General features: G+C 35.2%; 4 protein-coding genes and 1 pseudogene across 5 annotated transcripts; 2 read left to right on the top strand and 3 right to left on the bottom strand.

The window, feature by feature from the left end:
• Positions 1–3,441: 3,441 nt before the first annotated feature.
• LOC18994615 (gibberellin 2-beta-dioxygenase 6) lies at positions 3,442–6,277 on the top strand. Its single transcript, XM_006418284.2, has 3 exons — positions 3,442–3,883; positions 5,377–5,719; positions 5,900–6,277. Exons 1-3 carry the CDS (start codon positions 3,483–3,485, stop codon positions 6,143–6,145), a joined length of 990 nt encoding a protein of 329 aa, XP_006418347.1. The 5' UTR covers positions 3,442–3,482; the 3' UTR covers positions 6,146–6,277.
• Positions 6,278–7,009: 732 nt separating this feature from the next.
• Positions 7,010–7,444, bottom strand: LOC18994614 (neural Wiskott-Aldrich syndrome protein). Its single transcript, XM_006418283.2, has one exon. The coding sequence runs from the start codon at positions 7,442–7,444 to the stop codon at positions 7,037–7,039; it is 408 nt and encodes a 135-aa protein (XP_006418346.1). The 3' UTR covers positions 7,010–7,036.
• A 409-nt stretch (positions 7,445–7,853) lies between these two features.
• On the top strand, positions 7,854–9,905 carry LOC18994613 (cytochrome c oxidase assembly protein COX11, mitochondrial). Its single transcript, XM_006418282.2, has 8 exons — positions 7,854–7,951; positions 8,219–8,353; positions 8,498–8,825; positions 8,924–8,976; positions 9,095–9,167; positions 9,263–9,367; positions 9,447–9,527; positions 9,615–9,905. The coding sequence occupies exons 2-8, from the start codon at positions 8,274–8,276 to the stop codon at positions 9,768–9,770; spliced, it is 876 nt and encodes a 291-aa protein (XP_006418345.1). The 5' UTR covers positions 7,854–7,951; positions 8,219–8,273; the 3' UTR covers positions 9,771–9,905.
• Positions 9,906–10,198: 293 nt separating this feature from the next.
• On the bottom strand, positions 10,199–12,115 carry LOC112084188 (MATH domain and coiled-coil domain-containing protein At2g42465-like). Of its 2 annotated transcripts, XM_024153428.1 has the most exons (5): positions 12,040–12,115; positions 11,392–11,523; positions 11,127–11,287; positions 10,811–11,022; positions 10,199–10,687 (listed from the first exon to the last, which is right to left on the bottom strand). In XM_024153428.1, exons 2-5 carry the CDS (start codon positions 11,481–11,483, stop codon positions 10,283–10,285), a joined length of 870 nt encoding a protein of 289 aa, XP_024009196.1. In that variant the 5' UTR covers positions 11,484–11,523; positions 12,040–12,115; the 3' UTR covers positions 10,199–10,282. The 2 variants fall into 2 exon arrangements, with proteins under 2 accessions (XP_024009196.1, XP_024009195.1); XM_024153427.1 differs by having other exon boundaries at positions 11,392–12,105.
• A 590-nt stretch (positions 12,116–12,705) lies between these two features.
• On the bottom strand, positions 12,706–13,563 carry LOC18994612 (annotated as a pseudogene).
• Between the last annotated feature and the right edge of the window lie 488 nt (positions 13,564–14,051).

Raw genomic sequence — 14,051 nt, 5'->3', positions numbered from 1 at the left:
AGAGTGTTGACCATATGTCTTCTTGTATCAAAGTTTATTTAATAATAGTAACATTTTTATTTATAGTAACAATAATAATGATACCAAAAAAAATCTGTTTGGAAGAGAGGAAAAAGCGATTCAACGACCAAAAGATAATCCAACTGCCGTTTGCTCATCCCATTTCCCACGCATGTGCTATCCCATTTGCTTTTTGCAGTTTATGTCGTCTTTTGTTTGCAATATATGTACATGCCGTCACAAACTAACGAGAGAGTTTTCTCTCCATCTAAGATATCCACATTAACATAGAAAAACAAAACTAAAATTAATAACTTAATTAATTCACACATTTTAAAATTGAATTACTTTGATTTAATAATAAAAGAAAAACATTAACACTAAATTTAATAACTTAATTAATTCACACATTGTTTATGATTACTACTTTTAATCAAGAAGAAAAAGAGTAAAAATTGGGAAAAACAATAAAAAGACATATAATAAAAGAAAAAGACGAGGATGAAAATAAAAATCATAGACGATGAAAGAGAATAAGAACAATAGGAGGAGGAAGAAGAAAAAATCAAAATATAAAGAAAAACATGTAAATGGAGACAAAATAAAAGAAGAAGAATACATACACGAGCTAAATAAAACTAAAAGACAAAACTAAAAGACGAAACAAAATCAGAAAAAGATGAAAAAATATCGAAAGAAAAAAAAAATAAGTTGAATCGTTCTAGGTATTTAAGCTGTTGACAATAGAAAGAAAAAGAAAAATAAGAAATAGAAATCGAAGAAGATGAAGAGGAAGATGATAAAATAAGAAAAATAAAGAAGAAAAGAAAAACACAAAACTGGTAAATAAGAATTTAAAAAAATACGAGGACAAAAATGTTGAAGATGAAAAAGAAAACAAAAAAACTATGATAATATGAAGATAGAAAATGAGTCTAATAAATTAAGAACAGTAAGAAGATAAATATAATGAATTAACTGTTTTAACTGTTGCGCGGATTATAAATCTAGTTAAATTAATTACAAACCTAACAAGTTTTTTTTTGAAGTACTGTTATATATATAATCCGTGATATTTATTGAATACATTAACTGCATTATTCACGTAATCATATTACATCTTCCAGCATATTAGCCCAAATTACGGCTTAAGAAACCCTTTTAATAAATACTGATTTCTTGATGCATGCAGGTACATCTAAAATCATGCGGTTTCATGCATTCTGTTTTTTTTTTTTTTGGTTTTAATCATGCATCATGTTAATATCATAGTATTACAAAGTGCCGAAGATAATCATTCAAACGAGTACTATACTACTATATGTTTATCTATCTACTCATCGTAAGACTTCATTGGTCTTGGTGATATTTTTATTGAAATTGGTATTTTATGCTACATAATTTAACAAACCTAATATTTATATATAGATTGAGTGTGAGCAAAATAAAATGCATTAAATAAAGGAAACTTAATATTGGTTGTCTCGGAGTTGGGTGAACGACTGTCTACTTCAAACTCATAACTGATTTAGATATGTGTATATACTTTATAGAAACGTTTAAATAAGAAATTAATGTAGAATTGTTTTTAATAAATTGTCAGCAAAAGTTTAAAATTATAGAGTTAGGTTTGATAACCGATATGTATGTTTCATTCATGGGATAATGTCGGCTAGTATGTCAGATGCCATGTTCCATTGATCCATCCTGTCTCTGGTCAACTTTTCTTCGATCCTTCGTTTATTCTTTTATATCTTCAGTATTTAAATTAAGGAATTGGAATGATTCGAATGTATCTATTTATATCATTTAGTTTGTTGTTTATCAAGTTTTTTCAAATTGAGTTACAGTATGAATATCTACGTACTAGTCTACTAGATAACAGCAAAAACAACACAAGTAAGGCGACTTGTTTTAAGCTAATTGAACACCATGGATCAAGTAGAAACATTAAATAATTCTGAATTTTGATTAGATATTACGAAATTAAAGTCAACTGATTAAAAATGTCAACCAAAAAAAAGAAATATATATATTATGATTCGTTAACGTTTTATTAATCGATCAGCTAAAAAATTAGTATCAACTTCGCAACGTTAAACAATAATCCGAAAGATAAAACATTTAAACGAGATAAAAAGAAAGAAATTAGTAGTAGTTTTATTGACGACAAAAAAAAAGTAGTAGTCTTATTTCCCTAATATAGTAAATGGGTAGGTACTAGGTATTTGGTACAGAGAGTTGAGAGAATAATAATTGAAAGAATATGGGCTTGGAAAAGTTGAATACAAATTCTTTAGTTAATCGGACGGCTAATACGAGCCGTCAAGGTTGACCATTTTCACTACGTGCCGACACATCGGCCTTACACCTGGCCCATCCTTACCTCTCCCACTTCCTTGTGACTCTTTTCCACGCGCCTCTTCTATACAGCAATTGCTTCTCCTTAATTTCCCGTGTCTATTCCCCTAATATCTTTTTTTTTTAAAATATATATATATATATATCTATTTGCGTCTTCATATAACTATTAGTATATGTATATATGTCAAACCTGAAACAAAATTCACATTTTTCCATTAAATTTTTATTTTTAAAACACTTAATTAGCCATTCTCTGAAGAAATGTTTTTAATTTGTTCATGAATTCTTATTATTTTTACATCTGTGGGATTTGAATAAATCATAAACTGTTATTTATTCTTCCAAACTAATCAATATAAAACATTTATGATCGGACTCCTATTGAGCCATTGAATATAAATCACCAACTGCTATTCTATACTTATTCATGTAATTTGTTTTTGTTATGTCAATTACATCATAAGAAATCATTATTAAACATACGAGAGTCTGACTAACCAAACACGTAATTTTAGGCAATAAGTGCTCGATCTTTAAATTATTTTATTGTAAGAAGTAAACATCAACATCTACTACTTTCCTATCACCAAATTTCAATCTACCCGATTTCAAAAATAATAAGCCCAGTAGTTTAATTGTGCCTAACTTGAAAATGTTTAAATTGAATAGATGCATTACTTAATACTCCATACGCTTTTCGTACAAAATTTTCATTTTGATGGAGATAAGCATGCATAATTTCATAAATAGTCAACAAAAAAAAAATCATAAATAGTCAAGCTTTATTTATATCGGCATTAATATTAATGTCGAAACTCGACCGTCCCCGTTGATGACATGACCACCTTACGCGATATGTATGATGAGCCGATTACTTTAATATTCCCCATTTGTCAACCGTATGGAAACCGTAGCATTATAAATTAAATTCAGAAAAGGACTTTAACAAATAATTTATTATTTTACCCAAAATATACCTTTCATCTCTGCCCATACACTATATATATAATACTCACTCTTCTTGGGTTCTCTCAGAATCAAACCATCCTGTTTCTATTCTCTACTGATAATATTTTTTTTTCCTTAAAAGGTTATTTTTGTTTGAAAAATATAAGGATATGGTTTTGCCAACTTCAACACCGTTACAAACCACCGGAAAGAAGTCGAAAGCATCGCCGGAATATAACTTTCCGGTAATCGATTTCTCTACAAATGACAGGTCAAATCTATCGGAGAAGATCGTGAAAGCCTGCGAGGTTAACGGGTTTTTCAAGGTGATAAACCACGGAGTTAAACCGGAGATAATTTCGAGATTTGAGCATGAAGGCGAAGTATTTTTTAATAAACCGGAATCGGAGAAGCTACGAGCCGGTCCAGCGAGTCCATTCGGTTACGGATGCAAGAACATCGGTTTTAATGGCGATTTGGGTGAGATTGAGTATCTTCTTCTCCATGCAAATCCGACGTCTGTCGCTGATAAATCTGAAACTATCTCACATAATGATCCCTTCAAGTTCAGGTACGTATCACAAATCTTGTCTGTTCTTTGTGTTTATTGGTTTTGAACCTACTTTAATTAATCAAGCTAAAAAGATTTTTCTTTGACTTACTTATATTTATTTGGTTATCGAGCATATTTTACTTCTAGCTAGCCATTACAAGAAGAAAAACAAATACACTTTTTTTTTTTTTACACTTTTGCAGATATATTTTCTAATATTATAATGTGTTAATCCACATAAAAGCATAACATTCTAATTTTCTATCAATATTTATACACGCTAAACAAAATTAAACATAAACACATACTTTAATCTTTAAAACAAACAAGACCATAGTATGAATCTTCGATCACTGTTTTTGGTTAACTTTGCCGGTTTGCAATAAAAATTATGGGTATTTGTAATTAACTACGCCGGCATATGCATACACATTTCACTGAGTAAACAGGAGAAATTCGGATCTTAAGCGTATTGAACAAAAAGATGCATATAATGACATAACTCTAATGCATGAGAAAATTAACAACCATAGGTATGTGGAACTGGCAATACCTTTTGTTGCGTCTACAAATTTTATTTATTTCTAATATTTCATCCGTTTCTGTGTGTGTGTGTTTGAAAGTTGACCCAACTGAAATTGATGTGGATTGTGTGACAATGTGACTTGTGAGATACCTAAAACGAGAGTTGCAATGTCGAATAATGGATAATGACCATAAGACACGGCTTTTAATTATTATTAATAAAGTTGCCCGTATTATATATATTTTATATTTAATTTAGTACAAATATATAATCGTACCAACCTAATGCCGGTTCACCTGATAAATTGTTGTAATCATTAATCTACAATAGTTGGATTTGTTCTTGGTTCATAGTAAATTGGTATGTGGTTACTGGTTACAGTTAGGATGCCAGCCATTGTTTTCCTAGATTAAGCCAATTAAAATATCAAAATGTGATAGTGCTTTTGCAACCTTGACTGCGACATGTTGATTAATTATTTTTTTCCCCTAATTTGGTGACATAGTCCACCTTTTAAAATATATTTGACCAAATTCTAGGTGGGACTCGAACTTTAATTTATCGTTCATAGGCTCCAAGTTAATAGTATAGTTACACTTATTTTTAAAATATTTTAACAAAAAAACAATATTCTAAAAAACAGATTTACACACATACAAGTCACAAAGTATGTAAGACTTGGTCAATTAATGGAAGATCACCAAAGAATCAAAAGATCAAACGTCAATGAATCAAGATTTGACCTGCTTTTTTCCCTCTTTTGTTCAATTAAAAAAATGACAACTTGTAAAGCAATCTTGGGGTCCTCACGCTTTCGAACATTCTTCTGAACATAAATCTTAATTATGTCCTTTTTCTTTCTTTCTTCTTTTTGTTATGTGATCTACCAGGAAAAAAAAAACGAAAGATCTTGAACAAACAATTTGTCCCTCTGTCAATTGCTGAGAGTGTTGACTAAATGCCACGTGGTGTTTATCTTTTGTAGCTCGGCGACGAATGATTACATACGCGCCGTTAAAGATCTGGCATGTGAGATAATTGATCTGACGATCGAAAATTTGTTGGGCCAGAGATCTAACGAAGTGAGTGACCTGATCAGAGACGTCCGTAGTGACTCGATCCTACGCTTGAATCACTATCCACCTGCACCGTACGCTTTAAGAGGTGTTAGCCAAATAGGTTTCGGGGCGCATTCTGACCCTCAGATCTTGACGGTGCTAAGATCCAACGACGTAGATGGACTTGAGATCTGCTCACGTGACGGCTTGTGGGTCCCTGTCCCATCTGACCCTACATGCTTCTACGTTTTGGTCGGCGACTGCCTTCAGGTTAAACTTAATTAAACAGTTTTTTTTTTAAACTAATTTGGTCACAAATTTCAAATGTATTTCAAATTTTCAACAAGAATGAGGTCATTTTTTTTTTTCGACTGCCGTATTGTTTTCGTAAACTAAATATCACAAACTAGGTTCATATATTTGATTAACTAATAAATCTTTTGTTAATAGGCATTGACGAATGGGAGATTCACCAGCGTGAGGCACAGGGTATTGGCGAACACGGCAGGGAAGCCTCGGATGTCGGCGATGTATTTTGCAGCGCCGTCGTTGGAGACAAAAATATCACCGTGGCCGGAAATGGTGTCGCCGGAAAATCCACGACGGTATAATTCATTCACATGGGGTGACTACAAAAAAGCTACCTCCTCTCTCCGTTTAGATGTCCCTCGTCTCGAGTTCTTCAAGACTTCATAAATATTAATACAGTTTAAATTAGATGTTTCTTTTTTGTTGGAGAAAATATATACTATGATTGTTGACGTTATACAAAAGTACACCATGGGGAATGTATAGTTTTACATGATAAAGGAAACTAAAGTTTTTTTGTCGTTTATTCCCAATCTATAAGTTATCAATTTTATTTTATTTTTACTCAGTATCCCGAATAACATAATGCCGTCTTGTTCCACAGTACAATTTGTTGATTTCATTTTGGAAGAAACAAAAGTAATATTTATTTTGCATCATTTTCCTTAACTTCATAGTAAATATCAAGTGAAAATTCCCGTATACATTTTGTTGTCGAAAATATTTAAGAGTACATTATCTTAAAGTTTTATTTTCTCGATCGATCTACGAGTCAAGCATCACAACACATTTAAAAACGAGTTCCAATTCCTGATTACCGTTGCAAAAAAGAGCTTCTGAACGGTCAAAATCTAGACCATGAAACGCGTCCGATCACATTTGACTCTGGTCCCCATAACACACCTTCTTGTGATCATAATTACAAAAACTAAACTCTCTTGAAGCTCCAATGATGCAACTGTTACAGATATTTCATGTAAGATTGTGACTATAAGTCGATTGTTTGGGAGTAAACACTAAAAAATATTCAATCATATATCACATTATTTAACTAAAATTCATTAATTTAAAAGTTGTGTATTACGACGAACAAGGATGAAACAATATGATTGGATCCTAACTAGCTAGAAGTTTAAATCAATGGAACGATCGATCATTTCCCGGAAAAAAATAAAGAAAAAGTTGATAGAAGCAGCAAGAATATTACCGCCCATTTGTAACATAGAAGGATATTCTAGAATCCTAGGAACTAGTCTTGGCTTCGATCACGAATCATATTCAAAGAATCATGAAACAGATAACTCCAAGCGCAATCAGCTTCACGGTGGTGAAGCGTTCTCCAGCAGCCGCGGCTCCATAGTCATGGTCAACGGGGTACAAGTCTCCCGGGGGAATCGCGTACACGTAAGTAGTCGGAGGTGGCGGCGGTGGGAAGTAAGACTCCTTCGGCGATGGAGGGCAGTTGGAATTTTTTGGCGGCGGTGGCGGAGACGGCGGAGGAGGAGGAGAGTGACAAGAAGGAGGAGGCGGCGGATTTTTGAGACAAGGTGTGCACTTGATGGGATCCTCGTTGAGCTTTTCGACTGAAGAATCTGCGGCATTGATTACAATCGTAGATACGAGGAACACGACGGTCATGAGGAATGTGGCCGTGAGATTCATCAAAGGGAGCTTTTTCTCCGGCATCTCGTCGCAGGTAAGAGAGTTTTTGGACTTATGGAATGTATTTACAAATATGATCAAATTTGTGACAAAAAATGATCAAATTTATGGAATGTATTTACTGACGTACCGCGTGTAAAAATTTAACATAGCGAGAAGAATTCTTAATTTGGATCTAACCCAATAAATGAAAATATATTGTCCAATGATGTTGGAGATCTTGAAAATATTTGTAATTCAATGACAACAATTTCAAAAACATCCAAAATTGTAATTTTTTTTCATCTTGGGCCTTATTAGGCCATTTTCCCATAACCTGGACTTACAATTAAATTTCGGTTAAATGCTTGTGAATTAAAAAAAAAAAACATTAAAGAAAACCGACTATCTTTACCAGCATGACAAGTCGTTGTTTGACTTGTTGACTTTTTTTTTTGGGTGTAAAAATTGTTTTGTTTGGTTGGTTTCACTTTCATGTGACGTCTTTGATCTCTCTACTGCCGACGACACAAGAACGCCGTTCATTTACCGGTAAATCTTTTAGTATCTTCTCTTCTTTTTTCCTTCGAGAAATTTTCATACTTTGCTGCGTTACACTCTTTAACCAATCATATCATCGTTGTTGGCCTGGTCTGTGATTCGCTTACGATCGGCTATGGCCTCGCGCGATTATTGATGACGTTGGTGATTGGGAAAGGGGGGGGGGGATAAATGGGTTTAATTTTCCATGTATTGGCGTTCAAATTGATCGGAAATTTCTATTAACGTCTTCTGGGTTCGTGTTTCTTGTGTTGATAGTGCTTGTGTAGTGTCTCACTGTGTGGATCGATTGTGAAATCATTTCTCTTCGGCCATGTCGTGGTCGAAGGCATGTAAAGGGACTCTAATTTCTTCATACTTAGAGAAGCTTCATCGAACATCGCAATCTACAAGGTAAACGAAATTTCCCTGATTTGCACATTAACTGTTTGTTAAAATCCCTCAATGAAAATTCTATCCTTTTCGCACTAGTGATCAAGCTGAATGATTGAATAGGAATTAAGCTCGTGAGGGTTGCTGATGCGAATTCTTATGTAGGACTGTGCCTAGTGTTCTGTGCTCTCGTTATCACACTCATGGAGCATGTAAAGGCAACGGGCATAATCTTCCAAGCAAGAGAGGGCTTTGGGGAAGCTCATCTTCGTTTTTACCTTTGAGTTCTCACTCTGCTATTTCTAAATCGATGCTGCTTGGTGCTCATCGCCAGTACTCTACTCACTCTCCGACAGAAACCAAATCACAGAAGATGCTCTATTACCTCACCGCTGTTGTCTTTGGCATGGTGGGGCTAACTTACGCAGCTGTCCCATTGTATAGAACATTCTGCCAAGCTACTGGATATGGAGGTACTGTTCAACGCAAAGAGGTATATAATACTTTCACTTCTCTCCTCCGAGGTTTTCAATTATTCCTAGTCTCTTTCTTAATCGTTGCTCCACTGGTTTCTTTGGCCTTGTACTACAGACTGTCGAGGAGAAGATTGCTAGACATTCAGAATCTGGTACCGTCACTGAAAGGTGTGTATTCCTCTGTCTCTTAACACCATTCATATCCGTCATTTTTTTATATTTTAATATGTGTTTATGGTGAACTTGCTTGTTTACAATACACCCTACAATATTTGTCCCGTTTCAGGGAGATTGTCGTGCAGTTCAATGCTGATGTTGCAGATGGGATGCAGTGGAAGTTCACTCCAACTCAAAGAGAGGTTCAGACTTTACAAGTTTCGAAGAATGTTGTGACTTGTTAATGTGCTATTCTTTTTGTAACTGATATTTCATTGGTTTTGATATGTTCTTGTAGGTGAGAGTAAAGCCAGGAGAAAGCGCGCTGGCCTTTTACACTGCTGAAAACAAAAGTTCAGCTCCAATAACTGGAGTATCCACGTACAATGTCACTCCCATGAAGGTACATAAATTTGCCGCAGTATTGCCCTATCAACTTCCCTTAGAACGTATTTTGTACCATTTTTCTTATTGTTTATCAGGCAGGAGTTTATTTCAACAAGATACAGTGCTTTTGCTTTGAGGAACAGCGACTTCTTCCGGGAGAACAGATCGACATGCCGGTGACTAGCCTTTTGTCCTTGGTTCTGTTTAATGATACTAAAATTAAGAGCCTACTGAAACCTTTTTGTTTTTACTTGGTTTTCCAGGTCTTCTTCTACATTGATCCTGAGTTTGAGACTGATCCAAGAATGGACGGAATCAACAACTTGATATTGTCTTACACTTTCTTCAAAGTGTCCGAGGAAAATACTACAGATACAGTCAGTGATATCACCTCTGTTCCGGTTCAAGAAACCAATTAAAAACTATCCAATTTTTTGTTTTTGTTGACGAAGAAACTGCCATTAGTTTTAATAATTGATTTCTATATTTGGGAAAACTGTTTGTTATTATTTGTTCAGAACCCATGGAAACAAAAAAAATGGAATGTTTAAATTGATTTTGGTAGCTTCTTTGTTTTTGTTGAATTTATAGAGATGCATATATTGGATGTGACTTGTGAGTTTTGTTCTTTAGTTACGTTAAGGAAACATGAAATTTTTTTTTAGGTCAAGAGGAAACATGAATTTTAATCGAATCAAATCGGCGCTTGTAGCCTGAAGGAGTGTAACCAGTTGTTGGAATCATTGTATAGGTTTATACCATTATATGTAACGAAAAGTGATCATAACAAAAAGACAGAGAATGGAAAGAAAAACCAACTTGTATGAAGGAAATGTAATAAGAAGTGAAACAGAGAACAGTCGTCAAAGTTTTATAATCTTGATGAGAACTTGTCAAGCTATAATTATGTAAAACATAGTTTAGTGCTATGCTATGAGAGTGAGAAGCAAGAGAAGAAGAATCTCTTTACGAGAAAATCTATGAACACAAACGGAGAAACTTTAGCAGATTTGGACAAAGGCAACTCCAGATTCTTGACCCGTTCCTCGAGATGTTGGACCCAAGATCCATCAGAAAGCGCTTTATTCCTCTCCAAGGAAATCTCCTCAAGCTTTGACTTCAACCAGTCGAGCCTGAAGCCTGATTCCGTAAGCTCAGTCAATTCGCTTTGAGCATTGCTTAGTTCAGTCATAGATAGCATCTGTGGAGACTTGCTCAGTGTCTCGATGAGGCCGAGGAGGAGATTCATGTACGCTGTTTTCACCCCTTGGTTCTTTGGTTTGACATCTACTGCCAAGTCGGGGTGCTCTATAAACATATCCGCCACTGAAGCAGCCTACCAACAAAAACAAAAAAAAAAGAAAAGAAAAAATGGCTTTAGGATGCTTAACCAGGCTGGTGTTTATTAATGGGTTTTAAAGAAGAAAAACGAAACCGGTGTGGCTCCTCCTTAGCTTACTTGAGAAGAAGTGATATGGAAACCTTGGAATTCTAACGTATCAGACTCGGTTGATTTTCCATGATGAACAACTTCAACTACATTGATGTAGACTTCGATGGTTAGTTTGTTCTTCTCTAGAAACCCTTTTTCTTCAAGCTTGGTAAGAGGCAACATCTTAGAGTAACCCCAGCTTGGGGCCTCAGCGCAGAACAATCTGCAACTGCATTGGTCTGTAAGATAAAAAAAAAAAAAAAAAAAAAAAAACAGATAAATCAGCTTTTCTTTATTCATCAATCAGGTTACACAAATGGAACAAAATCAAGCTGCTCAAAACCAGGTGATCTGTAGAGCTCTTTGCCAGATTCATTCAACAAAACAAAGCGAAACCAGGCTCTCCTTTTCCATCCACGTCTCAAAAAGTAAAGATTCGCATCCTCCAGGAACAGGGACACGTGATCATCATCAAGTTTTCCCTTGGGATTAACCGTAACAAGCCTAAGAGAAAACACTCAGATTTTTAGTTCTAGAAATCCAAGTATAGACAGCAAACTCGCCTAAGAAAGCTAAAGATCATTGAATTTTTCTTTCTCTGATTTTACCATTTGCAGCCGCCGCTTGAGAAGGGAGGCGACTGGATATTACCGATCTTTTTCGAGAAGTTTTTGATATCCCAACTCAATGCCTTTCTCATTTCCGGGGTTGTTTTGCGTAATGGTCGAGAAACAAAAAAACTTTACAGCTCCTCGGGCCAAAATGACGAATGATGTTAATTTTAAGTAGCAGCCAAAATAAGTTAAACCTCAAACATGAACAAAAAAAAAAAACCTTTAGGAGTTTCCACCTTTGTTCACAAATTTAGAATCATTATCTTTTGTAATCTTGGCAGTAACGAAAAAGAAGAATACATGTACAAGAAAAACATAAAAGTAAATATCAGTTTTTTACGCTCAACCATATTTTTAAAATATAATCTTGACCACGGTATTAGTACCATACTCCAACCAACCAGAAAGTTTTTCAATTTCAATTTCTAGGACCTAGCAAATCTATGTTTTGGGTATTAAGGATTCAAGCGACCAACCAAATCTATGATTATATTGCAAAACGGAAACCCATAATTCTAGAAGAGTAATAAGAGGGAGAGTGGATAATCAATAACATGTCGACAGTTCCAGATCAGACAACAATATATATCTTTATATAACAAAGTCAATAGAAATTAGATAACAAAGGGAACTTCGACTTACCTACGATGAGGTCGAAGCCGTGACAACAGTTTCTATGTTACAAAGTGAACGGCGATTCAATTTAGGAAGAGAGAACCTTTTCGCTGAATAAGTAAGAAAACGAAAAAAAAAAACAAACAAAATAGACTGTTCTCTTCTCTCTGATCAATCTTGACCATCCGTTGCATTTAAACATTGTTTTCAACCGTCGGATTTTTAAATTGTTAGTCCTATAAATCAGTATGCTGACGCAAACCCTTAGATATGATTTTACATTATTTTTTCATCACTGAGTTAAAAAAGTCAAAAGTAGGTTTCTTCCTGATCAATCTTGACCATCCGTAGAAAAGTAATCTCAACCGTCAGATTTAACTTTTTCCTTTTCCTTATAAAAGAATGTTAACATCAGCAATCGTTAAACTTGTTAACCCACGGAACAGAGAAAAAGAAAAGTGGAATGTTGGTAATTTAAATTTGCTAGAAACTCCTATCTTTACTTTCGTCCAATTTAGGTATCAGTGATACGCATGTTGTTAGTTATGTGCTCGAGTTATATATTTAAGGAAACATGAAATTTTATTGCTCGAATTAATGATGTGAACTACTCTACAACGATGGGAAAAGAAGAACAGAGAAGTACATTCGAAAACTCTTAAAGAAGAAGTACATTCGAAAACTGTAAAGAAGTTAAAATCTCAAAGCAAAATAGCGAAGGAATGGTTTAGTGATGGGGTTGGGGCATGAAGGAGTGTAACCAGTTGTTGAGGCGGTCCATAGCTGAAAAGTCCATCTTCTTGGACCCACCACGACTCGAAGCTTAAGGCCAGCCTCGCAATGGCCCGAGTGTGAGGTTATGAAATAATGAACACCTGGTTCGGTGAGCCTAACGAGGTCGTGTCCTGTCTTGTGCACGGCTACAGGAGAAAAAGGTTGGCAGGCTAAGAATTCAAGATCACCGCTGATTTCATAGACGTCGTTGATTTCGTTTTCGTATTCGAAAAACAGAACATCTCCAACATGAAACTCTTTCTCCTCACTCCACTTGTTGAAGAAGTCACTGTCATAGACGCTCCATCCTTTTGAGTCTCCGACCTTGTACATCTTTCCTACAGGAAGCATCTAGCTCGGAACGGGAGTACTTGACAGATCTTGGACGACAACAACTTCGAACCTCTGCCCCGATACGCATTGAGGTTGGTTTGAGCTGATGAAGTAGTAAGAACCTGGTTCCGTGAGAGTCACGACATCGTGTCCTGTGTTGTAGACGGCTTTAGGAGAAGAAGAATCGCAGAATTCGTATTCCAAAGAGCCAGAGACTTGAGTGACGTCGTTGATGCTGGGATCGTATTCGAAGATCAGAGAATCTCCCACGTGGTATTCCTTATGAACGCCCCCGAACCAGTCGTTAAAGGTGTCGTCCTTGGCAGTCTTGGTTGTCCATCCCTCCGAGCCTCCGACTTTGAAGACCGTCGCTGAGCAGCAACTCAAGAGATAAATCATCACAAACATGACCAAGCACAAGATTCTCCCTGTTGTTTTCGCCATTATCGATAACAAGAATGATCACCAAAGATATTTCGAACAAGAAAGGAAGATTCAGGAAGCAGATCTTGAACTCGCTGAATCAGAAAGCGTTGATGAGTGTTTTGATTGTGATTTATGATACAAAGAGAAGTACCCTATCCCTCCTTTTATAATGTTTTACGAAACCTAATCCGTGTCCTTTATTTCCTCTTTTTAATTATAATTTCTTTTTTTTCCTAAGCTTTTTTGCAGAATAACAACGGAATTTCCTTTTCTTCACAGATTTTCTTGTTTTCGTAGTCACTACTTTGTTTGTTTGATATAAACCATTTAACTTGTATGCGTAATTTGTTGTTTCCTGTATTTCTTAGAGAATAAAGGAGTTTTCTTCGTCATTTATTTCCTTTTTTAATTATAATTTCCTTTTTTCCTAAGTTTCTTAGAGAAACTCTATCTTTGTTAGATATGATTTGGTTCAAATCATCTCCAAACCGAGCGAGTAAATATTT

This window comes from Eutrema salsugineum, unplaced genomic scaffold, assembly GCF_000478725.1.
Source record: "Eutrema salsugineum unplaced genomic scaffold, Eutsalg1_0 scaffold_5, whole genome shotgun sequence".
NCBI classification, from domain to species: Eukaryota; Viridiplantae; Streptophyta; class Magnoliopsida; order Brassicales; family Brassicaceae; genus Eutrema; species Eutrema salsugineum.
This window is presented reverse-complemented; position numbering and strand designations above follow the sequence as displayed.